The 27819-nt window shown below is 48.9% G+C and overlaps 3 protein-coding genes across 5 annotated transcripts in view; 1 reads left to right on the top strand and 2 right to left on the bottom strand.

The window, feature by feature from the left end:
- LCK (LCK proto-oncogene, Src family tyrosine kinase) overlaps nt 1–14878 on the bottom strand; it is a 30163-nt gene extending 15285 nt beyond the window's left edge. The window contains exons 1-4 of one of the 3 annotated variants that reach the window (XM_043998498.1): nt 14716–14878; nt 792–904; nt 406–487; nt 45–135 (exon numbers count right to left, since the gene is read on the bottom strand). In XM_043998498.1, the coding sequence (XP_043854433.1) occupies nt 45–135; nt 406–487; nt 792–896 (278 nt within the window). In that variant the 5' untranslated portion in view covers nt 897–904; nt 14716–14878. Of the gene's footprint in view, nt 1–44; nt 136–405; nt 488–791; nt 905–2065; nt 2118–14715 lie in introns of those variants that run through there. The other 2 variants (XM_043998499.1, XM_043998500.1) reach the window with 2 other exon arrangements.
- A 1811-nt stretch (nt 14879–16689) lies between these two features.
- On the bottom strand, nt 16690–18939 carry FAM167B (family with sequence similarity 167 member B). Its single transcript, XM_043997160.1, has 2 exons — nt 18587–18939; nt 16690–17507 (listed from the first exon to the last, which is right to left on the bottom strand). The coding sequence occupies exons 1-2, from the start codon at nt 18845–18847 to the stop codon at nt 17232–17234; spliced, it is 537 nt and encodes a 178-aa protein (XP_043853095.1). The 5' UTR covers nt 18848–18939; the 3' UTR covers nt 16690–17231.
- A 1869-nt stretch (nt 18940–20808) lies between these two features.
- Nucleotides 20809–27818, top strand: LOC122746484 (myotubularin-related protein 9-like). The gene is made up of 10 exons (XM_043992109.1): nt 20809–21119; nt 21854–21962; nt 22131–22256; nt 22383–22556; nt 22931–23151; nt 25042–25203; nt 25609–25750; nt 25838–26058; nt 27260–27411; nt 27506–27818. The coding sequence occupies exons 1-10, from the start codon at nt 20938–20940 to the stop codon at nt 27604–27606; spliced, it is 1590 nt and encodes a 529-aa protein (XP_043848044.1). The 5' UTR covers nt 20809–20937; the 3' UTR covers nt 27607–27818.
- The last annotated feature ends 1 nt before the right edge of the window (nt 27819 follows it).

Genomic DNA, 27819 nt, shown 5'->3' with positions numbered 1-27819 from the left:
GTCTCTGCCCCTCTGCCTGGCCCAAGGGACTAGGGAAGACTCACTGCTCCAGGATCCTCAGTTGCTCCCCCTTCTCAAAGCCCAGGTCCCCATCATGGGAGGGCTTGTAACTGTGCAGGGCGATGAACAGATTGTCTGTGAAGATCAGATCCATAAGTGAGGAACAGAGGCAGGGACAGATAGCAGGGGAGAATCAAAGACAGATTAAGGAGTACTAGAAACCCTTGAGAGAAGAGGGTAGAAAAAGAGGCATCCGGTTAAATGAACCAAGACCTGGAGAGAGAGTATACCAGAATCTGTGTCTCTGTGAATGAGTTAGAGGTATCTGGGCTGCCCATGTCCCAATGTCTCCTAGCCCTCCTCCCTCCATACACACCCAGGAACCCCAGCGGTGATGTAAGGTACCTTGTAACGGAGACACGGGTGGGTTCAAACCTTCATAGGTGACCAAGGGATCCCGTACATCAGAACCATTCCTCATTGGGAGCTGGGGGAACAGACAATCAAGCAGGTAAGGCTTGGGGTGGGGGAGAGGCAACAATAGCTCCTAGCCCCTGGGTCCCCACCTAGTCTTCCCTCCTTTGAAAGAGCAGCCCAGAGTAGGAGGAAGGAGGTCTGAGTGCTAGTTCCCACCCTATCCTTGACTTGCTGTGAAATGTTGGGAAAACCCTTTCCCTTTTCTGAAGTTCAATGTCTTTTTCTACAGAACTAGGAACCAGCCGATCTCTAAGGTCACTTCAAGTTTTGGGGGGGGGATTTCACCCTCTCCCCTGAGTCTCCTGCAGGCTCACCGTGCCCTTGGCATCCAATGGCACAATAGGATAGTGGCATCGTTCACACACGTCAATATTTTCCATCCAGTCCTCATCCAGGCTGGAGCTGCAGCTGCAGCCCATGGTCCCTGCTGAGAAGAAAGGATGGGGGGGGAGTGGATAGGGGGCAGAGGGGGAGGGGTGAGGGAAGGGGAGAGAGAGGAGAGTGGGTCATATTTCCATGTCATCATTAAAGATTACTATCCAGCCACAGACAACCAGGTTGCTCAGTTCCAATACAAGTACTGGGAAAAGCCAGGAAGAGCCTTGGGACTCCCTGACCCATTTCATTTTTGTGTCAGATGCCTCCTCCCCATGGCCCCCTCCCTTGCCCAGGCTCTATCCTCCCACCTGGGACCCGCAAACTGCCATCAACACCTTTGTCATTCTCCTACTTCCTGTCATCCCCCTGCCCCTCCCCCAAGCCCCCAGGTCTTGGGCTCCCCAGATGCTCTCCCCCTACACCCAGCAGGAGAGGGATCTGAGCCATGGGAGCACCCATCTTAGGGAGGAGGCCAAGGGGCCAGTCAACCCCTTCATATGAATCTCGGGGGAACCTTGGAGGGTTTATTTGGGGAAGGGGGAATCTTGTCTATAGGGGTAGAAAATAGAACTAGGAAGCCTTCTTCCTGCACAGGTGGCTTTCTCCCTTGAGCCAAACATAGGGTGGGGGTGGGGGGTAGAAGGGAATAGAATGGTACAAACAGTCCTGAGATCAGAACCAACTTGAATATGTCCCAGCTCTGCCATTCACTAGCAAGTCATGTCTTTCTGAACCTCAATTTTCTTATCTGTAAAATGGGGCTGATATTTGCATTTGTGAGCTCTTTTTTTGGGGGGGGGGGCAATGAGGGGTAAGTGACTTGCCCAAGGTCACACAGCTAGTAAGTGTCAAGTGTCTGAGGTCGGATTTGAACTCAGGTCCTTCTGAATCCAGGGCTGGTGTTTTATCCACTGAGCCACCTAGCTGCCCCCTGTATTTGTGCTTTTTGGTGCTGCTAGGAGAAAGGGGTTTGGGGCAGCTAGGTGGCATAGTGGATAAAGTACCAGCCCTAGATTCAGGAAGACCTGAGTTCAAATCTGACCTCAGACACTTAACACTTACTAGCTGTGTGACCCTGGGCAAGTCATTTAACCCTCATTGCCCCACAAAAAGAGAGAGAGAGAGAGAGAGAGAGAGAGAGAGAGAGAGAGAGAGAAAGGGGTCTCTTACAACTTTAAAACACCATGTAAATAGAAGCTTTTGTAATTACCGAAGGGCAGTGGGTCCAAAAGATTTATCCCAGGTGACTAATTTTACAGAGTCAGAAAGAAGGCAGGGGAGACTCATTGGTCCTGAAACCAGAAAAGAGCAGGAGCTTCCCTGAGGCCAAGGAGGGAGAAGGAGAAGCATTACTAAACACAGAATCTCAGACCTCTAAAGACCCTCCCAGGGTATCTCATCCAACTTGTACAAATCAGGAATGTCCCCTTTATAATATCCCAGACAGAATAAATGAAGCAGAGCAGCTAGGTGGCGCAGTGGATAAAGTACTGGCTTTGGATTCAGGAGGACCTGAGTTCAAATCCGACCTCAGACACTTGACACTTACTAGCTGTGTGACCTTGGGCAAGTCACTTAGCCCTCATTGACCCGACCCCCAAAATGTAATCAAAACAGAATAAATGAAACTTTTAAAAAAATAAGTAGTACCTATCTAAAACCATTGACAAGCATTATCTATAACAGGGATAAGCCAGAAACCTTCCTGATAAGATCAGGGGTGAAGCAAGGATGCTCATTATCACTATTATTGCATAATACTGAATAGTATTCTTCTAGAAATGCTAGCTGTGGCAATAAAAGAAAAAGAAATGGAAGGAATTAGAATAAACAATGAAGAAACAAAACTACTACTACTAGGTGATATGTCAGTATACTTAGAGAATCCTAGAGAATCAATTAAAAAACAAGTTGCAGGCAGCTAGGTAGCACAGTAGATAGCGCACCAGCCCTGGAGTCAGGAGGACCTGAGTTCAAATCCAGCCTCAGACACTTGACACTTACTAGCTGTGTGACCTTGGGCAAGTCACCTAACCCCAATTGCCTCACCAAAAAAATAAAATAAAATAAAGTGAGGCAATTGGGGTTAGGTGACTTGCCCAAGGTCACACAGCTAGTAAGTGTCAAGTGTCTGAGGCTGGATTTGAACTCAGGTCCTCCTGACTCCAGGGCCGGTGCTCTATCCACTGTGCCACCTAGCTGCCCCCCAATTGCCTCACTTTAAAAAAAAAAACCAAAAAAACAACAAGTTGCAATAATTAACAGATTGAGCAAAGTCAACGGATATAAAATAAACTCATCTAAATCATCAGCATTTCGATATAATACCAACAAAGTCCACCAGCAAGAGATAGAGAAATTCCATTTCAAATAAATGTAGACAATATAAAATACTTGGAAGACTACCTGCTAAGACAAAACCAGGAACTATATAACACAATTACAAAATACTTTTTACACAAATAAAGTCATGTTTAAACAATTGGAGAAATACCAATTGCTCATGGGTTAAGATGAGCCAATATAACAAAGATGATAATTCTAAGTTGATTTACTTACTCAGTGTCATGCCAATCAAACTACCAAAAATTATTTTATAGAGCTAGAAAAAAAAAGAATAAAAGGTCAAAAACATCAAGGGAATTATTGGGAAACAATGTGAAGGAAGGTGGCTCAGTAGTACCAGATCTCAAACTATATTACAAAGCAGCAATCATCAAAACAACCAAAACAATCAGCTAAGAAATAGAATAGTGGATAAGTAGAATAGATTAGGTACACAATATGCAATAATAAAGGATCATAGCAATTTAGTATTCGACAAATCAAAAATCCAAGCTTTTGGGAGTCATACCAAGGCAGGGGACATCAGGACCACTCTGCTCTCAACTGGATTCTTTACTTTTCTTTGTTTTGTTTTGCAGGGCAATGAGGGTTAAGTGACTTGCCCAAGGTCACACAGCTAGTGTCACAAATTGCTGAGAAAACTGGAAAATATTTTGGCAGAAACTAGCTATGGACCAACATCTCAGATCATACAAGGTTAGGTAAAAATGGGTAGATGATTTAGACATCGAGAATAATATCATAAACAAGTTAGGGGGGGCAGCTAGATGGTGCAGTGGATAGAGCACCGGCCCTGGAGTCAGGAGGACCTGAGTTCAAATCCGACCTCAGACACTTAACACTTACCAGCTGTGTGACCCTGGGCAAGTCACTTAACCCCAATTGCCTCACTAAAACAAAACAAAAAACAAACAAAAAATAAACAAGTTAGGGGAGGATGGAAAAATTTACCTGTCAGATCTATGGATAAGGGAAGAATTTATGAACAAACAAGAAAGAGACTCATGGGATGTAAAATGGATAACTTTGATTACAATAAATTTAAAAGTTCTTGCACAAACAAAACCAATGCTGCCAAGATTACAAGGAAAGCAGGAAACTGGGGAAATTTTTTTTGCAACAAGTTTCTCTGATAAAGGCCTCCTTTCTCAAATATATAGAGAACTGAAACAAATTTACAGTATGAGTCATTCTCCATATGATAAATGGTCAAAGGATATGAACAGGAAGTTTCCAGAAGTCAAAGCAATCTATTGTATGAAAAAATGCTTTAAATCACTTTTGATAAGAGAAATGCAAATTAACACAACTCTGAGGTATCGCCTTACATCTATCAGATTGGTGAATATGACAAAAAAGGAAAAGGTCAAATGTTGGAGGGGATAGGAAAAATTGGAACACTAATGTTCTGTTGATGAAGGTGTGAACTGATCCAACCATTCTGGAGAGCAATTTGGAACTGTGCCGAAAGGGCTATAAAACTGTGCAGACCCTTTGACCCAGCAATAGGTCTATATCCCAAAGAGATCAAAGAAAAAAAGGAAAAGGACCAATATGTACAAAAATGTTTATCACAGCTCTTTTTGTGGTGGCAAAGAACTGGAAATTTAGAGGATACTCACCAATTGGGGAATGGCTGAACAAGTTGTGGCATATGATTGTGATGGAGTTTTTCTTATGATATAAGAAATGACAAGCAGAATGTTTTCAGAGACACATGAAAAGACTTACATGAATTAATGCAAAGTGAAATGAGAAGAAGCAGAAAAACATTCTAGCAGCAACACTGTATGATGATCAACTGTGAATGACTTAGCTATTCTCAGCAATACAACGATCCAAAACAATTCTGAAGGACTTATGATGAAAAATGCTCTTTACCTCCAGAGAAAGAACTGACCGAGTCTGAACAAAGACCAAAACATATATATATATATATATATATATATTTATATTTTGGTGGGGCAATGGGGGTTAAGTGATTTGCCCAGGGTCACACAGCTAGTGTCAAGTGTCTGAGGCCGGATTTGAACTCAGGTACTGTACTCCTGACTCCAGGGCCGGTGCTCTATCCACTGCGCTACCTAGCTGCCCCTAATAAATTTTTTAAAATATGTTTTGGCGGGCCAGCTAGGTGGTGCAGTGGATAGAGCACCGGCCCTGGAGTCAGGAGTACCTGAGTTCAAATCTGGCCTCAGACACTTGACACTTACTAGCTGTGTGACCCTGGGCAAGTCACTTAACCCCAATTGCCTCACTAAAAAAAAAAAAAATATTGGTGTTTTTTGTCATTGTGTTCTTTTTCAATATGGCTAATATAGAAATGTTTTCATGACTGCATATGTATAATCTATATCAAATTGCTTGCCTTCTGAAGGAAGGGGAAAGGAGAATATAGAACTCAGCATTTAAAAAAGAGACAAATGTTAAAATTTTTTGTTTATATGTAATTGAGAAAATAAAACAACATCTCAGACAAGTGGTCATCCAATCTCTGCTTGAAGACCACCGCTCACTTCTTCCTCCAGCCTATCCCATTTTAGGAGAGTTCTAGTTATTAGTCAATTTTTCCTGAAGAAGAAAGTTCGATCTGTCTTCCTGAAACTAGCTCCCCACCAGTCTCTTCATCTACAAGCTAACCATCCCATTTTTCATTTATTTTTTTCTTTTTTGTTTTGTTTTTGAGGCAATCAGGGTTAAGTGACTTGCCCAGGGTCACACAGCTAGTAAGTATCTGAGGTTAGGTTTGAACTCAGATCCTCCTGACTCCAGGGCCAGTACTCTACTGTGCCACCTAACTGCCCCCTCCATTCTGTTTTTCAACTGATCCTTCTATAACTTGGCCTCTGGACCTTTCCCCATTAGGGTGACCCTCTTAAGAATGCACTTAACAGGGGCAGCTAGATGGAGCAGTGGATAGAGCACCGGCCCTGGAGTCAGGAGTACCTGAGTTCAAATCCGGCCTCAGACACTTAACATTTACTAGCTGTGTGACCCTGGGCAAGTCACTTAACCCCCATTGCCTCACTTTAAAAAAAAAAAAAAAAAGAATGCACTTAACCAAAATCTTCTTAAAAGTACCCCCACTGGGGGTAGCTAGGTGGCGCAGTGGATAAAGCACCAGCCCTGGATTCAGGAGGACTTGAGTTCAAATCTGGCCTCAGACACTTAACACTTACTAGCTGTGTGATCCTGGACAAATCACTTAACCCCCATTGCCCTGTAAAAAAAAAAAGTACCCCCACTTCCTTGCCACCACATAAAGAGTAGCTATAAATATTTTTGTACATTCATAGCTGCTCTCTATGTGGTGGCAAGGAATTGGAAGTTGAGGGGATGCCCATCAATTAGGGAATGGCTGGACAAGTTGTGGTATATGAATGTAATGGAATACTATTGTGCTGTAAGAAACGATGAGCAGGAGTTCAGAGAAACCTGGAGGGTCTTGCGTGGGCTAATGATGAGTGAGATGAGCAGAACCAGAAGAACATTGTACACAGTATCATCAACATTGTGTGTTGACCTACCAATGCAATGGTACAGAAGAGTTCCAGGGGACTTATGATGGAAGAGGATCTCCAAATCCAGGAAAAAAAAAAAGAACTGTGGAGTATAGATGCTGATTGAACTATACAATTTCTTTTGTTTTTGGTGCTGTTGTTTTTCTATTTTGAGGTTTTTCCTCATTCCTCTTCTTTTTTTCTTATAATATGACTAATGCAGAAATATGTTTAATGTTATTATATATATTATATATATAACCTATATCGAATTACCTGCTGTCTAGGGGAGAGGGGAGGGAGGGGAGAGAGGGAGAAAAATCTGAAATTGGAAATCTTGTATAAACAAAACTTGAGAACTATCTTTACATGTAACTGGAAAAAATACTTTATTAAAAGTACCCCCACAAATAAAATGGAGGTTCCAAGTGGAGTCAGATCAGAGCAGGGGACATCAGGACCACCCTGCTCTCAACTGGATTCTTTACTTTTCTTTGTTTTGTTTTGCAGGGCAATGAGGGTTAAGTGACTTGCCCAGGGTCACACAGCTAGTGTCAAGTGTCTGAGGCCGGATTTGAACTTAGGTCTTCCTGAATCCAGGGCCAGTTCTCTATCCACTGCACCACCTAGCTGCCTCTTCTTTACTTTTCTTAATGCTACACTAGTTTACACAGACTTTTCTTGGATGCCCTTTCACATTAGGGAAAGAGAATGAACATTTATGTAGGGTCTACTTCATGCCAGGCACTATAATTAATACTTTACATAGATTTTATTTGGATTTTTAAAAAGCGGGGAAAGACCTATCTGTATAAAAATATTTATAGGAGCCTTTTTTTGCAGTGGCAAAGAATTGGAAATTGAGGGAATACTCATCAATTGGAGAATGACTGAACAAACTGTGATATATGATGGCGATGGAATACTATTGTTCTGTAAGAAAAAATGAGCTCATTGATTTTAGAAAAAAAGATGGAAAGATTTACAGAAACTGATGCAAAGCGAAGTGAGTAGAACCAGGGGGACATTATACACAGTAACAGAAATATGATACAATGCTCAACTGTGAATGACTTAGTTATTCTAAGCATACAATGATCCAAGACAATTCCAAAGGACTCACAATGAAAAATGCTATCTACTTCCAGAGAAAGAACTGATGGAGTCTGATTGCAAATTGAAGCATACTATTTTTCATTTTGGTTTTTTTTTCATGTTTTTTTCTTTCGGTCTGTGTCTTCTTTCACAACATAACTAATATGGTAATAAGTTTTGTGTGATTGCACATGTATAACCTATATCAAATTGCTTAATATCTCAGGGAAGGGGGAGGGAGAAAACTGAGAATTCAAACTTTTAGAAAATGAATATTAAATTGTCTTTACATGTAATTGGGGGAAAATAAAATATTTTAAATAAATAAAAACAAATATCTCATTTGATTTTTTTTTGGTGGGGCAATGGGGGTTAAGTGACTTGCCCAGGGTCACACAGCTAGTAAGTGTCAAGCGTCTGAGACCAGATTTGAACTGAGGTCCTCCTGAATCCAAGGCTGGTACTTTATCCACTTTGTCATCTAGCTGCCCTCATCTGATTTGATTCTTACAACAACCCTGGGAGTACGTACTGTTATTATCTCCCATTTTATAATTGGGGAAACTAAGGCTGAGAGAGGTTAAGTAATTTGCCCAGAGACACACAGGTGGTAAATGTCTGAGGGTACATTTGAACTCAGGTCTTCCTGATGCCAAACCCAGTGCTCCATCTACTACTCCACTTAAGCCATCTACTAAAGACTGAGTTTAAATTTGCAACCCACTAAAATGATGGAGGAAGAAGAGAGGAACTGAGCCAACAGCAGGAAGGGCTGGAGTCTGGCCTTTGCAGAGGTCTGGAGAAAGGATTGGATTGCCTTGGGGAACTTAAGGCTACAAAAAGATTGAAGATGAGCAAGAAAGCTGGAAGTTCTGGATCTGGACTGAGGGCAGATTAAGAGAACATTGGAGGGGCAGCTAGGTAATGCAGTGGATAGAGCCCTGGTCCTGGAGTCAGGAGGACCTGAGTTCAAATCCGGCCTCAGACACTTGAAACTAACTAGCTGTGTGACCCTGGGCAAGTCACTTAACCCCAATTGCCTCACACACAAAAAACCCCAAAACAACAACAACAAAAAAAAAAAACAAAAAAAGAGAACATTGGAATCCTAGGAGGTGGGAGCAAAATCCAGGGAGCAAATGTCTTAGGCTACATCCCAAAAGAGAGAGCCTGAGACAGTGGGGGACATTTGCACCTAAAATTTGTCATTCAGTCGTGTCTGACTTCATAACCCCATTTGGGTATTTTCTTGGCAAAGATACTGGAGTGGTTTACCATTTCCTTCTCTGGCTCATTTTACGATGAGGAAACTGCGTCAAACGGGGCTAAGTGACTTGCCCAGGGTCATACAGCTAGTAAGTGTCCCAAGGCACTCCAGGCCTGGCACTTGACCCACTGTGATACCTAGTTGCCCCTTTGCATCTAAAAAGCCCCATATTTATATTCAATCATGTCAAGCTACATTTTTTTAACCAAATGGAGCACCTATAATTTATGTCTTTAAACAGCAACTCCAATTTATATAAATTGCCAGCACTTCATAAAAGTGCTTTTAAGAACCCCGAGGGTCCTAATGTTTCCTACCTGATCTGGTATTGAGGACCTAGCTTCAAGCTCTGATCACAAGGTGGGTCCTTGCATGGTGGTGGGACAGACATTCCAATGGCTAGTCAGCAGCTGACTAGAGGTTAAGAGCTGTTCCTGAAACCTCGACCTTGGTGGGACATGGGACTTCACTCACAGCCGCAGATAGTTTCCCTCTTTGTGATGTGTTGTGCTGTGTATGCACACACCCATCTGGCCACATTTCTGTAACTGTACAATGGGCAAGGTATGTATGTGTGCCTAGGAGGGGTGGTAGACACAGCCCTCGGTCCCCAATCTTTCACTAACTCACTAAGTGGACTTGCCTTTGAGCTTGAATTTCTTCATCTGTAAAATGATGAAAATGTCAGTACTACCTGTGTCACAGGATAGAGGGAGGATCAAAGTCAGTCACTCAAGGAGCATTTATTTTTTATTTTATTTTAATTTTGTGGGGCAATGAGGGTTAAGTGACTTGTCCAGGATCATACAGATAGTAAGTGTCAAGTATCTGAGGCCAAATTTGAACTCAGGTCCTCCTGAATCCAGGGTCGGTGCTCTATCCACTGTACCACCTAGCTGCTTCCTCAAGGAGCATTTATTAAGTGGCTACTACATACTAGGCATTGTTCTTGGCGCTTGAGGATACGGGGAGAGGCAAGAGATAGATAGGTGGGGAGACACTGAACGTCAAGGTGAAAACTTCAAAGTTTCGTTGGAGCGTTAGGCCTCACTGTCATTGCCATATGCTTCACAATTCACGTACTCATGTGTATGAGTAGGTGGGTGACTCCTCTGTGTCCCCATGTGGTGGGAGAGAGGGCTAACAGTGCGGATGTGAGTGTATCTCTGTGAATAATGCCACACAGCCATGCCCATCTTAATGTGCTTCTCTCTGAGTGTGCAAATGTGTGTGTGGGGGGGGAGAGAGAGGAGGAGTATGTGTGGGATCCATGGGTGGGGATGAGTGTGGGATCGATGTGTTTATTTCTTTAGAATCTTCAATCTGGGAAGGACCCCAGGACTTTCCAGTTCAAACCACACGTGACCAGAAATTCCCTGGATCCATAGAACGTGTTTCCAATTCTGTGTATCTCTGTGTTAGTTTGCATGGATGATTGCATATGTACAATACCACATGTCTGTATGTCTGTTTGCATGTATGTTAATGTGTGTAAATAGAGGTGTCTGGATGCGATCATGGTTGTTGCACATGGGTAATTATGTTACGTATGTGGGAGTTACATGTTTGTAAGCCCATGTATCTGTGCTTAGAAATGAAGGTGGGCGGCTCTGTGTGTATGTTCCTGTGTAAAAAGAATGCCCTTAGTTGAGAGCTGTTGGTGCTTTGAACCCTCTCCCCTCAGCTGCCCTCAAGCCTTAAGGCTTCCCAGACTGATGCTGAGTGTTCTCAGAGAAAACACACAGGAAGCAGCTTCAGGTGCAAAGCAAAGACTTCAGCAACAGTACATGTGAAGGGGGAGGGAGGGGAGAAGCCTTGCTCCCAGTCAGGGTGGAGATAGGGGGTGAGGGAGGGAGAGCGGGTTTGTGTGTGTGAGCCTCTCCCTACATCAGGGCCCTACCCTGACCTCACCTCCCTTCCCCCGGAGAGACGTGAGCTCACACTTCCCTGAGTCCCTGAGATCTGTTTCTCCCACCTTTCCAAGGGACCCAAGCCCCAGAGAAACATAGGTGGAATGGTGGGACTTCGGTGGGCCAGGGAGGAAAGCCTGGGGCTCTGCCCTGCCCTGTCTGTCCTGCCTGAGGCGTCCACAGGATCGGGTCCCATTGCCCCGACCTAGTCTCCCCAATACCTGGGAATGACATTGGAAGGTTATTCTCCCCAATCCCCACCTCCATCCCTGAAGACTCACCCACCATCTGATAGGATCCAAAGAACACAGAGAGTCAGAACTTAAAACAGAGAAAGCCCAATCTGGAAGGGCCCTTAGGACATCCAGACTCCAAGCGTTCTCTCTTGTGGTGCCCCGTGCCTGGTGTGCTCTACCACCTCATCTCCACCTCCCAGCTTCCTTTGAGTCCCAGATGAAATCCTGCCTTCAGCAGGAAGCCTTTCCTAATTCCTCTCAATGCTAGTGCTTTTTCTCCATTAATTATGTCCTCTGTATCCTGTGTGTAGCTTCTTTGTACCTAGTTACTCATATCTTGTCTCCCAGGAGAGACTATGAGCTTCCCGAGAGCAGGAATTATATTTTTCCAATCTTTCTTTGTTGTTGTTTTGGAGGCAATCAGGGTTATATGACTTGACCAGGATCACACGGCTAGTAAGTGTCTGAAGTCAGATTTGAATTCAGGTCCTCCTGACTCCAGGGCCAATACTCTATCCACTGTACCACCTAACTGTCCCTTTGCCTTTCTTTGCATCCCTAGTGTTTAGCACAGTGACTGGCATGTAGTAGGCACTTCATAAATGCTTATTGACTGACTTACTGACTGCTAGAAGGAGCTTTAGAACACAGTGTATCAGATAAAAGAAATATTAGAACATAGAATATTACATGGACCACTAGATTTAGAATGAGAAGGGAAATTAATAGTCACCTCAAACAACTTCCTTATTCTATAGATAAGGAAACAGTTTTAAAGAGGGGAATAATCTCAAGTAAGGATTCCCAGGAAATGAAGGCTGCTGAGCTTGGATTGGGTACCAGGCCCTCTTCCTCGAACTCTACTACTGTTCCCATCACGGTCCCCAGTGAGACCCACATCAAACACACGCAAGCAGGCATCTTCCCCTGGGAAATCCCACACAAGGTCATTTTTGCTCCCACCCCCAATATGGGAGAGGACTGTGCTTGGCAATAATGATGGAAATGTTTTAAGCCGCTGCCCCATCTAGTTCTCCACAGTTTACAAAGCATCGCCTCTGCCACCGCCTTCTGATGCCAGGGCTGTCGTCTCCATTTTATCAATGAGGAGACTAAGCCTGGGTCCCAGAGGGGTGATGTTCAGATGGCCACTAAAGTTCCAAAGCAGAGCTTGGATCCCAATTTCCAGGTCCCCAAATGTCTACGTATATATCCCTTTGTACGACACTATCTATCCGGGCAGGAACATGTCTTCGGAAATTGTGTGTTGAAGAAAACTCCCTTGGGGGTGGAGAGTGGGCAGGGAGGGCCCCAAGGCAGGTGGCACATCAGAATGATTGGTAACAGAGGGGCCTTCCCCAAATTGTCACCCTCTATTCCCTGGAGTTTCACCCATCATTCACATTCTAATCTTGCTTCTTCAAGACTTGGAAAGTTTTTTGTTGGTTTTTGGTTTTTTTTTCCACAACAGCCCTAGGCAAGTGTGCGGGGAGGTTCTGCCAAAGACTAACATAGTAATCACAGAGATGAGATTTAGGAACATAGATCACGAATTAGGTTGAAGAACTAGAAAGAACTTTGAGGTCATTGGGTTCAACCCCCTCATTTTACAGAGGAAGAAACCAAGGCCCAGAGATAAGCAGTGACCCCCCCCCATCCTTGCTCATGTAGGTAATAAGTGTTGCGTTAGGGATTTGAACCCAGACCTTCTGACTCCAGATTCATACTCTTTCCTCTATACTACAGACTTGAACCCAGGTCTCGTGACCTGCCCAGAGCTCTCTCTTGGTTTGGTTTAGGAGATCAATGACGTTCGTGGTGGGGAGCAATGTCCAGCTGGTCTCGAGATTAAGCCTCTCTGAGTCTAGGCCTCCCCAAAGGGAGAGATGATGAACCTCTCAATAAGGTAGTAGGCCATGCCCTCTGCTAAGACTGGCTCTGGTGGGGTAGGGAGGTTGAGGAGAGAGGAGGAGATTTGGAAAGACCACTAAGAGAAGGTGATAGAAAATCAAAGGGATGGCTCACACCTTGGAGGACCCAGATGAGACTGGATAACTTCAATCCTCTGGGCCCTAGGAGGTTTGGCCTCAAGACTTGCTTAGCCGGCATCCAGGGGAGATGGACACTTTCCAAAGGAACTCTGGGATCAGGCTCCCACTGCCAGTCATGCCCCTCATCTTCCCCCCACCCCAATTTAAAATAGCCTTTCTTCCTTCCTTTCCTCCCTTCCTGTGCCTGGCCTTTCAGGCCCCAAAATCTCAATCCCACATCAGAAATCGTCCCTGACGTGTGTATCCAGGAAGCTTGGGCAAACCCTTCCCTCTCCCAAGGACCTTTGGCAGCTAAAGTCGCTAAAGTGCCTGGGTCTCTTTCCTGCAGGATTCTGACCCCATCAAGTCCCTCCCTTAAGCTTCCTGATGGAATTTTCCTCCATTCATCCAAATGCTGCTTCCTCTCTGCCTCTGGGATCACAAATTCAGAACCAGGAGAGATCTCAGGGGCCTTGTAGCCCCAATCCCTCATTTTACAAGTAAGGAAACTGGAGCCCAGAAAAGTTAGGTGACAAGGAGATGAATGTCAGAAGCAGGCTTTGGATCCAAGTTTTCCAAGTCCTCTCTCCCCTTTACTACATTGGGCGAAGTGCAACAGGCAGAGTGAAGAGGCCTGGATTGCGGCCTTACCCTTGCCACCAATTAGCCATGTGGCCACTCCTTGCTCCTTTCTGGGTCTCCATTTCTACCAAATGAGAACTAGTCAGAACTAGAGGGTCAACTAGAGTCCTAGGAGTTTACATATATCCATGAATAAAGTGTTTGGGAAACTAAGGGCCTCATCTAATCTGGTCTCACCTGATCCAGGCAAGGGCTCGTTTTAGGTCCCACCTTATTACCTGAATCCTCCCAAGATACCAGGTATAATACAAAGCTTGCCAGTTCTCCCTTCAGTGCCAGGCTCCTGGTCACTCTTGTGACAGTGCCCCTGTTTGGGTTGGAACTCCTCTGGCTCCAGATCTTCTTCCCCTGCTCCCCAGTCAAGTTTCAAGGACTTCCCCAAACCCTTCTTCAAGCAGGCAGCCTTTGCCCCCGGGGGCCCCATGTGAGCCTTGCTGGCATCAGGATGCCCACGAGGCTGTGTCACAGTGACAGTGTGACTGGTGTTGGGGTGCCCATGGGGCTGGCATCAAGGTTCTCACAGGATCGAGGTCAGGGGGTCCCCAGGGACAAATTGGGGCTCTGTGTAGGGTCACCATGGGGCATGTCCACAGGGCCAATGCCACTGTGCCCCAGGGTGAAGTGGTACCGTCGTTCCCTCAGGGCTTGTCAGGGTGCTCATCCATTAGTGTCCCAGGTCTTATCAGGCTAATGTCCCACAGTGGCCAGTGAGGCAGAAGCCTGAAAGTCTCTGCAGAGACTTCTCTAGTCCTCTAGTCCTTCCTGCCACCACCTTAGAGACTGCTGACCATTCCCTTTGGATGCCCCCTTAACCCCTGTGCATCCTTTCCTTACCTGCCTGTGGTGGGCTCCTGCCTGATCCGTTCACCGGGCCTGCTTCACATGATGGTTCCAATCCAGCAGCTCCATCACCACCCAGAGGATGGATGAGGCTCCCAGCTCCTTGTCGCTGCCTCAATTTGCCTTCTCAGCACCTAGCCCACGTCCAACCCCAACTTCCTGCCTCCTCCTGAGAGAGTGAGTGAGAAAGAAGGCAGCAACCACCCCCAGAACCCCTGTCAGGCCCTCCCTCAACCACAAGTCAAGAACAACAGTACCAGCCACGCCCCTCCCAACATCCAGGGGCTGATAGTAGGGAGCTGTGGTCACAGGGGGTCCCAGGCTTCCCCCTTCAGGGAATTCCCAATATGTGGGAGGGGAAAGAGGGTGACAGACCATGGAGAGTATTGGATGGTAAATTAGAAGACACTCTAGAGTTGGAGTCAGAACACCTAGGTTGGAGTCCTGTCTCTACTACTTGCTGTCTGTGTGACTTTGGGTAAGTCAGTTCCACTTTCTGGAACTGCTCCCTCTTCTCTAAAGTGAGCTGATTAAATTAGATCAGAGGTTCTTTGCATTTTTTTGTGTGTCATGGACCTCTTTGGATGCCTTGTAAAACCTATGGACCCTTTCTCAGAATTTTTAAAAAAATCATCATTGAAGGAAATGATAAATTTCATTTAGACTGTGGTAAAAATAAAGATTTTTTTTCCCTCTAAGTTCATGGACTCCTCCCCCCACCCCCACCCCAGCCTGGGGAATCTAGTAATGTATCAGTAGTCTGGTGAACTAAGGTTAAGATGATGTCTAAAGACCTTTTCAGAATGAAAGGTCTAGAGTTCTGTGGAGACGAAGGCATTGGGAGCATATGTGCTAAAGGGAGTGGGGGGTCAGGGAGAGCTCACAAAGGGGCATAATGTCCCCTCCATCCCCAACACCCTCTTCCACATAGACTAATTTGCCACTAGCTTGCTGTGTGATCTTGTCTTGGAGTTTCAATTTCCATCTTTGCAAGATAAAGGATTGAACTCATAGAAAATCATAGATTTAGAGATGAAAGATCACGTGGGTCATCCAGTTCAACCCACTCATTTTACAAATGAGGACAGTCAGTCAATAAACATTTATTAAGCACCTACTATGTGCCAAACACTGCTAAGCACTGGGGATACAAAAAGAAGGAAAAGACGGTTCCTGCCCTCAAGGAGCTTACAATCTATTAGAGCCATAGGAATTAAACGACTTGCCCTAGACTCAGTGGCAGAGGTAGGATTTGAACCCAGGTCCTTTGATTCCAAATTCCACATACTTCTCACTATATCACCCTACCTCCTTCAGACTAAATGATCTCTAAGGGTCCTTTCAGCAGTGACTTTTTGATGACGCCAAGTGGACACTGGCAATGTTGTGGGAAAGCTATGCCCCATCTAGGTTCGCTGCAGACAGGGGACAGGCACCCCAACTCCCCCACCCAGCTCAGTAAGAGCGAGAGTTGGGCCATCTGGTGACTGAGCCCCAGCTAGATCCAATGAATCCTGCCAGGGCTGATCCAAGTTGGAATGATGCATTCCTGTGCTACAAACAGCTCCTTCACCTTGAGCCAAGCTGTTGAGGAAAAGGGAGGGGTGTGGGGACAGAGGAGGAGGAGGCCACAGAGACATTGTTGGGGTTTGAGAGGTGGAAACTGATGCTCACCTCAATTGAGGCGGGTGAGGGGGGCAGGAAATGGGGGAGGGAAAGGAAGCCAAAGATGGAAAGTCAGACAAAGAGAGGCAAATAGCAGAAACAAAAGTTACTGAGGGAGAGAAACAGAGAGACAAAAACAGACTGAAACACATACAAAAGGAAAGACAAAACGGGGGAGGGAGGAAGGAGGAGAGAGTGACAGAGGGAAAGATGGGGGGAGAGAGAGACAGAGACAGAGAGAGAGGAGGGAGAGACAGAGACAGAGGAGAGAAGACAGAGAGGAGAGTAAGGGGAGAAAGAGAGCGAAGAGAGGAGAGAGAAGAAAGGGAAGAGAGTGGGAGAGAGAGTAAAGAGATAGAAATACACTGAGAGACTGAGACAGAGAAACAGACAACCCCACAGAGAGAACCAGAAATCAAAAACCAGACTACAAGAGGAAAAACAGGCACGGAGCTAAATGAGAGAGAAAAGTTGGGGGCTTCTGGGTCAGAGACGTGTTTTCCTCCCTCAGAAACATGCACATCTGGTGTCCTCTCTCTGTCTCCCAGTGACAAGGTAGCAGAGTAGCGGCAGGAGATGACACCATGGGGCCTGTTTGCAGGCTGGGGCGGTGTTTACTGGAGGGCCTGAGAAAGTGTGAGTGTTCCTCCCCAAGGCTGGGGCACTCCTTCCTCTAAGTAGCCGGGGAGAGCTGACTCTGGAAAGGCTGGAGAGCTCTCTCCCTCCTTCTAGGCAATGAACTGCGGTCCCTCAGGCCAGGGGTAGCAGAGCACCAAGGTTGGGGGTGGCACAAACCCTGTGGGAGAGCAGAGAAGCCTTGACTTTCTGCATCAGGGCCTGCCCGTTCAGCAGAGGGTAAATCGACGAGAGCTGATGTTCATCCGGGTGAGACCGATGTCCCTGAGTGGGGGAGCCAGGAGTCGTGTAGGCCGGAGGGAGCCAGGGCTCAGCAGCTCTGCAGCCTCCCCGAAGCCCAGGCCTTTGACCTCAACCTCCAGCTCAGCATCATCCAGCAGCTCCTGGTGCTGCCTGCAGATCTGCTCCACCTTTAGCTGGTGCATGCGGGACCTCAGGCGCAATAGCTGCCCAGCCAGTTCCCGGTCCTGGGTCTGCATCTGCCTCTGGGAGAAATGATCCAGGCTGGGGATTCAGGGCCCTGGGCACCTGCCCTCCATTTTGGGCAGGCTCCCAGAGATGCTGGGAGCAGAGGTATCTCCCGCCTCCCCACCCACCCACCCCATCTCCATCATGTGTCTAGGCAGCTTGCCAGCCCCTTGAACCTCTATGACCCTGAAATCCCCTCTGTCCAGCTCAGCCCTTCCTGGCTCCTCCTCTCTCTCAAGCCCAGCTCCACCCTCTCCTCTGCTTTTCTTCCTCCTCTTCCAGGAATGATAATAATAACTCCCATCTCTATGGCCTTGGAGGCTTTACAAAGCACTTCCTCACCACCATCAGGGGCGGGGAGGAATTGGGATTGGAACTCAAGTCTTCCAACAAGCGGTGCGGCTTTCCAACCTCTTGAATGGACTCTGGAGCTCATCTATTCAGTTTGTCAACAAAGATTTCTTTTCTTTTCTTTTTTTCAGGGCAATGAGGGTTAAGTGACTTGCCCAGGGTCACACAGCTAGTTACGTGTCAAGTGTCTGAAGCTGGATTTGAATCCAGGTCCTCCTGAATCCAAGGCCAGTGCTTTATCCACTGCACCATCTAGCTGCCCCCAACAATAATTTATTAATCACATACTGTGTACAAGGGACCGGGCTGGGGGAAGGGGACCCCCACTCTTTTCATTGAATACTGCACGATTGAGGACAGGGTCTTCTCTCTCCCTGCCTCCACCCACCCCAGACTTCAGCCTCCCTTAAGTCCAAAGGGAACATCCAATCATAAACCAAGAATGGGAAGAGATACTTAGAGATCATCCAGCCCTTCACTTGACAGATAAGGAAACTGAGGCCTGGTTTGATCAAATGTTTTGCCCAAGGTCCCACCATCAGGGGAAGAGATTTGAACCAGGTTGTCTAACTCAAAAGTAAATATTTTCCATGGGGTAGTATTACCCCATGCTGCCTGTCCTGAAGGGGGCTCCCTGAAATCCCTAAGGCCAAGACTACATTCCCCTCCTCAGCCTGGGGCTTCTGTCTGTGCATCTCTCCCTTAGATGGGGGCTCTACCCAAACCGCCCATATCCCAGACTTACCAGCTCCTCTCTGAGCCACTGCAGGGCATCATCCAGAGTGTGAAAACCACAGATGGCTCCAGGACCTGCCTCCCCCACTTCAGCCCTGGCATGGCCACGGCACCAGGCTTGGCTCTGGACTCTGGCTGTCCACTCGAGGTACGAGGGCCTTCTGGTCTGTAGCTTTAATTTGGCAGTGAGTGCCTTCAAGCTGTCCAGGGTCTCCTCCTCTTGCTCTTCCTCTTCACCTAGGACCCCAAATGCCAGGGACCCCAGAGACATGGTGATGGTAGCTCTGGTGGGACCAGAGAGGTGTGATGTGTATGGCTGTCCCTGTGTTCTTGGGGATAGATGGGTCTGTGTGCCAAAGTTAGTGTAAGATTGAGTGTGTGGCTGATTTCCCTGGAATTCTATAATAATGGGAACTCACGTGACCCCCAGAGGAAAGGGATGGGGGAGTTGGGGGGGGCAGGATCTCAGTTTCTCTGGCCTCAGGGTCAAATGTAATTGTCTCTGCCTAAAAGGAGACACCCTGTTCTCTGGAAGGAAACTTCTCTAAGGCCAGCGAGTTGCTGGGGACATTGGCTCTGTCCCTTGGCATCTGCCTACTTCCCTTCCCATCTTTCCCAACCAGAATGAGGGTGTGCCACTGAGGGAGACATCTCCAAAACTCAGCTTGGGACAGGGGCAAAGGCAGGGCAGAGTCTGGGATCCCAAGATAGATGGGGGAGCCAGCAGAATGAGGAGTCCCTGCTTGGAGGGTGGCCATGCTGGATCCTAGTAGGGGAGTGGAAACTGTGGGATACCTGGCTGGGGCGTCACAGAGATAGCGTCTCAGACTTGATGGAGGCAGAATGTGAGGTCCTAGGCTGGAGATGAAGGACAGATTGTGAGGGCTATAGGGTCCCAGACTGGAGGGAGGCAGTGAGAGGTGCTAGGTTGGGTTGGGATATTTAGAGTAAATGTCTAAGATGCAATTCTCAGGGCTGGAGGAGATAGGCGATTGGGAATCTTGGGAAGCTCCTGGAGAGGCTTTGAGGTGGGCTCCCCTGTGGCACTCAAGTGGCACTCAAGTGAAAAGCCAACTGTCCCCAGGGGGCGCTCCTTAACCAATGACCAGCAGATAAATTGACAGATACAGTCAGCATTTAAGGTGGCCCTGAGGGGACCCAACAGAGAAGACTCAATTGAAGTACTGGGAAGAACCTTAGAGACCAGTTAGTCCATCTGTGTCCCTTCAGAGAGGAAATTGAAGACCAGAGAGGGGGCGGGGACTTGCTTGAGAACCCAGGACCCCCTAATGGCAAAACAAACTGGAAATAAAATATGTGCCCATTGATTGGGGGATGGTTGAACAAATTGTGGTATATGAATTCAACAGGACGTCATCTCCCCATAAGAAACAAGGAACAAGAGGAATTCAAAGAAACACAGGGAGGCACGAATGAACTGATACAAAGGGAAGGAAGCAAAGTGAGGAAAAGATCACATACATTGACTCCAAGAGTGTAAGGGGGAAAACCCCTTACTAAGGATTAAATGAAGGGAAGGGGGAATGCATTTCTCCCCCTCCTTCTCCCCTTTCCTTGGAGAGGTGGGCAAAATATCTTATGCATTGCCTGTCATGGTCAAGAATGCTGTTTTGGATACTTACTAGCTTTGTGACCCTGGACAAGTCACTTAAACCTATTGCCTTGCCAAGAAAAAAAAAAAGAATTGTTTTGGCTTAACGTGTTTCTTCCTTAGAAGGGAAGGTTCATGGTGGGGGAGGGGGTATCTGGAAATGACTGTGATGTAAAAACAAATAATATAAAAAATGCATTAATTTTAACATTAGTGACAGGACTTCTGACCCAGGGCTTCTAATTCCAAGGCCGGAGGGTAGACGTGAGCCGGAGAAAGGAAGAGGAGAACGAAATAGAGTTTCTTGGCAGATTATTTCACGGAGGAAGGCCGAGGGGAGGAGAGCTCTGTTTGGGAGTGGATGGGATGGGTGCCCTGAGTTCGAGAACATCTGAGTGCCCAATTAGGCTCCAAGCCCGAGCTGTCCTTGCCCTCCACCACGAGGGCAGTGTTGAACCTGAGCACCCCAAATCCCCTAGATTTCCGGAAATCCTGAACCCTCCCCTCGTGGGGCCACCTTAACCAGACCCATCCTGCAAGCTTCACCCGCCCCGAGGGCAGTTCCTGTTCTTATCTCCCCCCCCCCCCCCCCCCCCCCCCGCCATCCTCGGGTTCCCGCCCCGGTCCTCCTTTGGGCAGAGAGGACTGCTCGTGCCCTCGGGCTGCAGCGTCCTGGGACCCCGTCCTTCCCCTCTGCGCCCCGCAACACCTGCAGCACCCCCAGAACCCCGGCGCCCCGGGCTTCCAGGATGGAATTCTCGGAACTGATCCGTACTGGTCGGGCGGAGGCGCTCCTTCTGCCCGGTCCTGGGCAGTCACCGGTGAGGGGCACCCTGTGTATCACCAGCCACCACCTGCTGCTGTCCGCGGGGCACGGAAGCCCTAGCGACTTGTGGCTGCTGCTGCGCAATGTGGATGCTGTGGAAAAGCGGTGAGAGGGGTTCGAGACCGGTCAGCGTCCTAGATGCGCGATCGGGAGAGGGGAGGGGGTCCCGGCAGCGTCCTAACTGGGCGCAGGGAAGAGGAACGAGCTGACAGGACCAAGCAGCGAAGGGTGGAGGGGACGCTACTGTGTGTGTGTAAGAGGGTGCTTCCTGGGGAGGAGAGGCTAGCAGCGCTGAGGCGTATCCCCGGAAGATCGGGAACTGCTTAGCTGGGAACTACACGGGGCCCCGAGCCAGCCAGTCAGTCGGCGGGCCGGCCGGAGAGCCGACGTGTCGAATGTTGGCTGGGAAGGCACACATGGCTCGCCAGGTCTCAGTCCTCCATCCAAGGAGAGCTGAGCTCCCGTAGCCATACGCTCTTATGCGTTTTCCACTTCCTTCTCTCCCACTGACCCCTCATATGTCTCCTTTTCCCCACTGACTCCCAAGTCTCCTCTCCTCACTAACCCACCGATTCGCGTGTCCCTTCAACGAACCCTGCAGTGTCCCCTTCCCCAAAGACTTCTCTGATCTCTTTCCCATATGTCCTACTTGTCCCGTATTCAATACTGCCCTCCGTGTCTCGCCATTCGTGTTCCCCTACCAGCTCCATGCCTCCCCCTGACCCTCCATTGGCCCCCGAGTCCTGTACTAAACCAGTATCTCTCCCGCCCTGCTCCCATGTGTTCATTTAGCTCACTGACTCCTGCCCTCCCTTCCCTCCCCCACCCCTCCCCGGTAGGGTGGCAGGAAACTCGGGCACCATCACGCTGAAATGTAAGGACCTGCACGTTCTGCAGCTGGAGATCGAAGGTTTGGAGGAGACTCTGGACATCGCCAGCTCCATCGAGGTGGGCAGGGCGTGCAGGGATTAGGGTAGCAAATCTAGCCCAGAGCATTGCTAAGGGGACGGGGGAGACGGCAGAGGGTGGCAGGGTGAGAACTTCAGCAAGGGCATGGAGAGGTTTTGCATGTCGAGCCTGGGGTCCCCAGACGTGCTTCCTGCCTTTCTCCTCAAGGCCTTGTCCTCGCTGGAATCTGTCACCACTTCCTATCCATTCTTCTACAGGCCCCAGAGCCTGAGGCTGGGAGACGCTGAGTACCTGCACCCTCCGGACCACTTCTATCAGCAGGTGGCCCTCGAGGTAGGTGCCAGGGACAGAGGATTGAGGGCAGGGGCAGGAGGGACTTGGGGAAGTGCTGGGGAAAGGCTTGTCCCCTTGGCTGTGGTGGGAAGGAGCCTGTGAGACTCCCCCATCCTGTTCCTGCAGACAAGCGCCTGGCGCCTGAGCACAGTGAACAAGGACTTCGACGTGTGCGCCAGCTACCCGCCAGCCTTGGTGGTGCCCCGCGGGATTGGGGACGATGTCCTGGCACGAAGCGCCCGCTTTCGCCAAGGTGGCCGCTTCCCTGTGCTCTGCTACTATCACAGTAGCAACGGAACAGTGAGTCTGGGAACAGCTTCCGCACCCGGCTCTGCCCCGAACCCCAATCCCTGCTCATCGCACCGTCCTAGCCTTATGCCCACTCTGCTCCTCCACTGGCACCCCTGGCTCCACGCCCCCGTTCCCACGCGGAACCCCTGCCTCACCCTACCCTAGCCCAGCCGAGCCTTCGCCCCGACACACCTTCAGCTCTGGCCCCAGGTTCCCAGGCAGACTCCCACCCTGCCTCTAGCGGACCTGACCTCCAGTATTCTCCCGGGTATCCTGAGCCTTGTCGGCTCCCACTTTTCCCTCGCTTCCAGCAGATGCAGGTGGCCCTAACCCTGGGCCCTAAGGGGATGGTCTCTAAGCTAGGTCACTCATCCCACTCCCAGGTGATGCTACGCTCCAGCCAGCCCTTGCAGGGGGCCAATCGGCGACGCTGTGGGGAGGATGAGGAGCTGCTGCAGGCAGCTCTGGCCCTGGGCGGAGGGCGGGGCTTAGTGGTGGACACCCGCTCAGCCCAGGCTGTCAAGCAGGCCCGAATAACTGGGGGCGGCACGGAGGCCAAGGGCGCCTACCTGGGCTGGAAACGGCTGCACCGACCCCTGGAGAGGTAAAGAGCCAAGTCGAACCCGTTCCGTTCGACTTCGTGGTTTCTTCAATAGCTTTGGAAGCAAAGAAATCGGAAGCTGGGGCTTTATGCAGGGATAAGAATTTGTGACACTGGAACAAGGGATTCTGGGTGGTAGTTCTACTGCCGGAAGTCAATGGGCACTTATTAAGCACCTACTGTGTGCCGAGCATGGTGCTAGGAGCTGAGAATACAAATATGAAAAAGGTAGAACCTGTCCTCAAGAAGCTTACAATCTAAGGGGGATGGCAACACCTAAAAGGAAGCTGAAAGGTGGGGGGAGGAGCATGATGGGAAATGAAGAGATGGCTCTCCTAGGGTGCCTTCCTTAAAAGGAGGTTCACTCCCCACCCTCCAATCAGAGGAGCCCAGGGGCAGAGGGTACTGATTAGGTGAAATGAGCAGCAAGTAACAAAGGGAAGGCTCAAATTGAAGAAGATGAAATCAGACTGGGGAAGAGAGGACAAGACCCTGATTAGGGTTTAAGGATTAGGTTTAGAGTTGGGGAGGTGAGTGGATTCTCATCTACTTGTGGTTGTTGAGTGGAACTCCAAATTTCTCGGTCTTTGAAGTGGCATCATTCTGAAAGGAAAAACGGTGAGATCTGAAGAAAGATCTCATCAGTGAGATGGAGAGGGAAGTTGATAGGGTGGAGTAGGCTGAAGAATTTCGTGGCCAGATCGTTAGATCTGAAGTCCTCGAAGATGATCCCAGGAAATGGGATGAAGAGGAAGACCATAATAAGCCAGGTTTTGGTGGTTGTTGTTGTTTCAGTCAAGTCTGAATCTTCGTGACCCCATTTGGGATTTTCTTGGCAGAGGCACTGGAGTGGTTTTCCATTTCCTTCTCCAGCTCATTCTACAGATGAGGAACTAAGGCAAACAGGGTTAAGTGACTTGCCCAGGGTCACACAGCTAGTAAGTGTCTGAGGCTGAATTTGAACTCAGGAAGATGAGTCTTCCTGATTCCAAGCCCAGTGCTCTATCCCCTGGGTCACCTAGCTACCCCAAAAGTACAAAACTCAGTGAAAAAGTGACTTTGGTGGTTGGGAGAGAGCAGTATGAACTGGACAGGTCACAAAAGAAAGGTCATTGAGAGCTTGTGTGGGTCAGGATATGAATCAATGGGAAAACACTGATGACTGAAGCCATCCCTGCTCCCAAGGACCTCCCATTCTATTTGGAGGAGACAATACTAATTGGGGAGAACACGAAGAATACATAGGTCAGATAAATAATAATAAAAGCTAACATTTACATAGCACTTACTATGTGCCAGGCATTGCTAAGCATGTTACAATTATTCTCTTATTTGGTCCTCACAACAACCAGGAGAGGTAGGTGCTATCATTATCCCCATTTTACAGGTAAAGAAACTGAAGCAGAGGTTAAGTGACTTGCCCAGGGTTCGCACAGCTAGTACTGTCTGAGGCCACATTTGAACTCAGGTCTTCCTGACTCCGTGCCTGGTCCTCTATGCACTGCCCCACCTAGGTGCCCTGGGGAAACTGCAGTGGGGAGTAAGGAGTTTATGCCTCCTCCTCCTCCTTCCCCTGGCCTGGAGATTTGAGGGGAAATAGGAGTCACCATCAGAGTAAAAGGTTGCAACAGCTCAAGAGTCACATTTCAGAAAAGCTAGCAGATCAGCGGGAATACTGGTTGAAAAGTTTAGGGATATATGGTATACTTGGATGAGTTGGAGCAGACCTGGGGAGGGTCAGGGGTCATCAAATTAGGGATGAATGCCCAGAAGAGGTGGCCCCTCAGATGGTAAGACCAGAAGAGAGGAGGCAGGCGGCTGTGTTGGGGCTCCCTCGAAAGAGCAGGCTTCTCAGGTTGGGGAACGGGGTCACTAATCTGCCTTTCCCCACAGGGGTCGGCCCCTGCAGGACAGTTTTGTGCGGCTGGTAGAGGCCTGTACAGACCCCTCACTGAGCATGGATCGATGGCTCAGCCGGCTAGATGGCTGCCGGTGGCTGACACATGTTAAAGAAGCACTCACCACCGCCTGCCTGGCAGCCCAGGGCATGGATAGGTAAGGCCCACTGACCAGGGACCATGACTGCCCTCGGGGAAGGAAGGCCATGCCCCAGGCTAAGCAGCCTACATCAGACACTAGCAGAGAGCCCCACCCCTGGGCAGTGGCATAATGCCTCCTAAACAGAGAGGCCCAGCCTCCAGCAATGCCAGCAAACAGGAGGAAGATGGGAAGTCAGTTTTCCAGTTTGACTATAACAGCTTAGGAAGGGGCATTGTGTGAAAGCACTCAGGAAAAGGGGAGATCAGAGCAGGGAGGGCCTTAAATGCCAGGCAGAGGACCACCCTAGGCACGTGCCTTATCAGCCCAGACAGAATCGCCTCTACTGGTCAGGATTGGCATGGGGGGCCACCCCTTAGAGAAGCAGAGGCTACTGTTGATGGACCCTCTTGGACCATGCAGGGAAGGAGTCTGTATCCTGGTACATGGGGCGGAGGGTACGGACACCACCCTCCTCGTGACCTCACTGGCCCAGCTCATCCTGGATCCCAAGTGCCGCACAATAAGTGGCTTCCAAAGCCTGCTGGAACGGGAATGGATCCAGGTAACAGGCCCTAGGGGAAGCCCATGCCAGGGGGGCCTTCTCCCCAAAGCTGGCTCCTGCTTATCCCCTCTCTGCTCTCTTCCCCAGGCTGGCCACCCCTTTCAGCAGCGCTGTGCCCACTCAGCCTACGGCCAGGGCCGCCCCAAGCACGAGGCGCCCATCTTCCTGCTCTTCCTGGACTGTGTGTGGCAGCTGAGCCGTCAGTTCCCGTTGTCCCTGGAGTTTGGGGAAGGGATGTTGCTGACCCTGTTTGAGCATGCTTACGCCTCCCCCTTCGGCACCTTCCTCTGCAATAGTGAAAAGGAGAGGTGAGGCCATGCTGGGCTGGGCCCCTCCTGTCCACCCCCGTGTCCTCTAACCCCCAATTCAGCTCTCCCTTCTCTGATTCAATTGAGCCCGCTCGACTCCCCATGACAGAGCACAATGGTGGCTGGCCCCTTAAAGTCCAGAGACCTTAGTGTGACACAATGGAAAGAATCCTGGGTTCCAATCTTGCTACTAACTTACTGTGTGACTTGGAACCTCAGCCTCAGTTTCCTCAACTGCAAATTGAGAATCGTACCAACCTCAGGGGTTGTTGTGAGGATTAAATGAGATCATATCGATGGATAGAGGTTTGCAGATCTTCAAAGCACTACTACATAAATGTGAGCTATTCTTATTCTCTCATCTATAACATGAAGGCAGCTAGGTGGCACAGTGGTTGGAGCACCAGGCCTACAGTCAAGAAGACCCAAGTTCCAATTCAGCCTCAGACACTTACTAGCTGTGTGACACTGAGCAAGTCACTTCACCCTGTCTGCCTCAGTTTCCCCAACTGTAAAATGAACCAGAGAAGGAAATGACAAACCATTCTGGGATCTTTGCGAGGAAAACCCAAAAAGGGATCACAGAGTCAGACGTGACTACAAACAACTACACAACAAACATGAGGCCGATACTACTACTTACTGGGTGAGGAGGGGGTCAGACCAGATGAGCTCAGAATTTTCACATCCGAGGATCTCCTAAGGGTGGCAGGAGGAAGTCGAGGAAGGCAAAGCACTAGAGACATGGGGGCTTTCTTAGCCACCCTAACTCACCACACATAGGCAGAGGACAGCAGCCTCACTTTCCAGATGAGGAAAGGAAATGATCTGCTCAAGGTCTCACAGCTGTTTAAGTGTTGGAGCTGAGACTGGAACTCAGGTTTCCTGACTTGATGTTTAAGGTTTTCTCTGCTAGGACACACTGCCTCTCAGTACTTCATGAAAGCAGTCCTTGTCATTGGTGCTGGTACTTCTGGGTAGTGAAATGGTGACTGCAGTGGGCTGTTTTGCCTTCATACCTTGGCCACCAGCTCCTCCTATACCTCCTCCCCACATGGCCTATCAGGTCTAGAGCTTATGATGTCTGCCCCAGAAGGGAGTGCATGGGCCCCCTCAAAAGCAGGGGCTGGTCTCCCTCTTTGGAACTTCAACCCCACAAGGCTCCCAAAGACCTGTCTAACCTACTCTGCTCCCTGGCCAGGTCCCTGTGTGAAGTGAAGACAAAGACACACTCCCTGTGGTCCAGTCTGAACCAATCAACGGAGCGAAAGAGACTCTGTAACCCAATGTACTCGCCCAACCCCCTAGCCTTATGGCCCTCGGTAGAGCCCCAGAGCCTGCAGCTGTGGGCAGGTAAGGTGTCCCTCCCTGTTCAGGCTGCCACCCCTCAGTCCAGGCTCTTCTCCTCGGCTCAGCCCTCTGACTTCCTCCCCACTCGCAATTCTAGGTTTTTTCCTGCGCTGGACTCGACCACCTGAGCCTGGCCAAGAGGCATGGGAACAGCTCTGGAAAATCGTGACAGAGGCAGAGGCAGCGAACAGCCTATGACGTCTCCAGCCTTGAAGGAGGGGATTCTGCTCCAAATCCCATCAAGTCTTTACCTCAGGCTTGCCAGACCCCAGGGTCCTCAGCTGGCTGCCTAAAAGGCTGTCAGGCTAGGCCTGGATTCCAGCAGCTCCAGGGTCAGTTGCAGGCACTTCCAAACCCTTTCACTTCCGGGGCCATGAAATAGAGGGAAAAGCTGACAATAAATGGGTCTGT

This window comes from Dromiciops gliroides, chromosome 3 (genome assembly GCF_019393635.1).
Source record: "Dromiciops gliroides isolate mDroGli1 chromosome 3, mDroGli1.pri, whole genome shotgun sequence".
NCBI classification, from domain to species: Eukaryota; Metazoa; Chordata; class Mammalia; order Microbiotheria; family Microbiotheriidae; genus Dromiciops; species Dromiciops gliroides.
Note: the sequence above shows the minus strand (reverse complement) of the source record. Positions and strands in the feature narration are given on the sequence as shown.

Coding starts and splice junctions, on each gene's coding strand:
- FAM167B (XM_043997160.1), bottom strand. CDS start 18,847: ATGTCTCTGGGGTCCCTGGCATTTGGGGTCCTAGGTGAAGAGGAAGAG. Junction 17,508..18,586: donor AGTGGCTCAGAGAGGAGCTG/GTAAGTCTGGGA, acceptor CATTTCTCCCAG/AGGCAGATGCAGACCCAGGA.
- LOC122746484 (XM_043992109.1), top strand. CDS start 20,938: ATGGAATTCTCGGAACTGATCCGTACTGGTCGGGCGGAGGCGCTCCTT. Junction 21,120..21,853: donor GTGGATGCTGTGGAAAAGCG/GTGAGAGGGGTT, acceptor CCTCCCCGGTAG/GGTGGCAGGAAACTCGGGCA. Junction 25,204..25,608: donor GCAGCCCAGGGCATGGATAG/GTAAGGCCCACT, acceptor TGGACCATGCAG/GGAAGGAGTCTGTATCCTGG.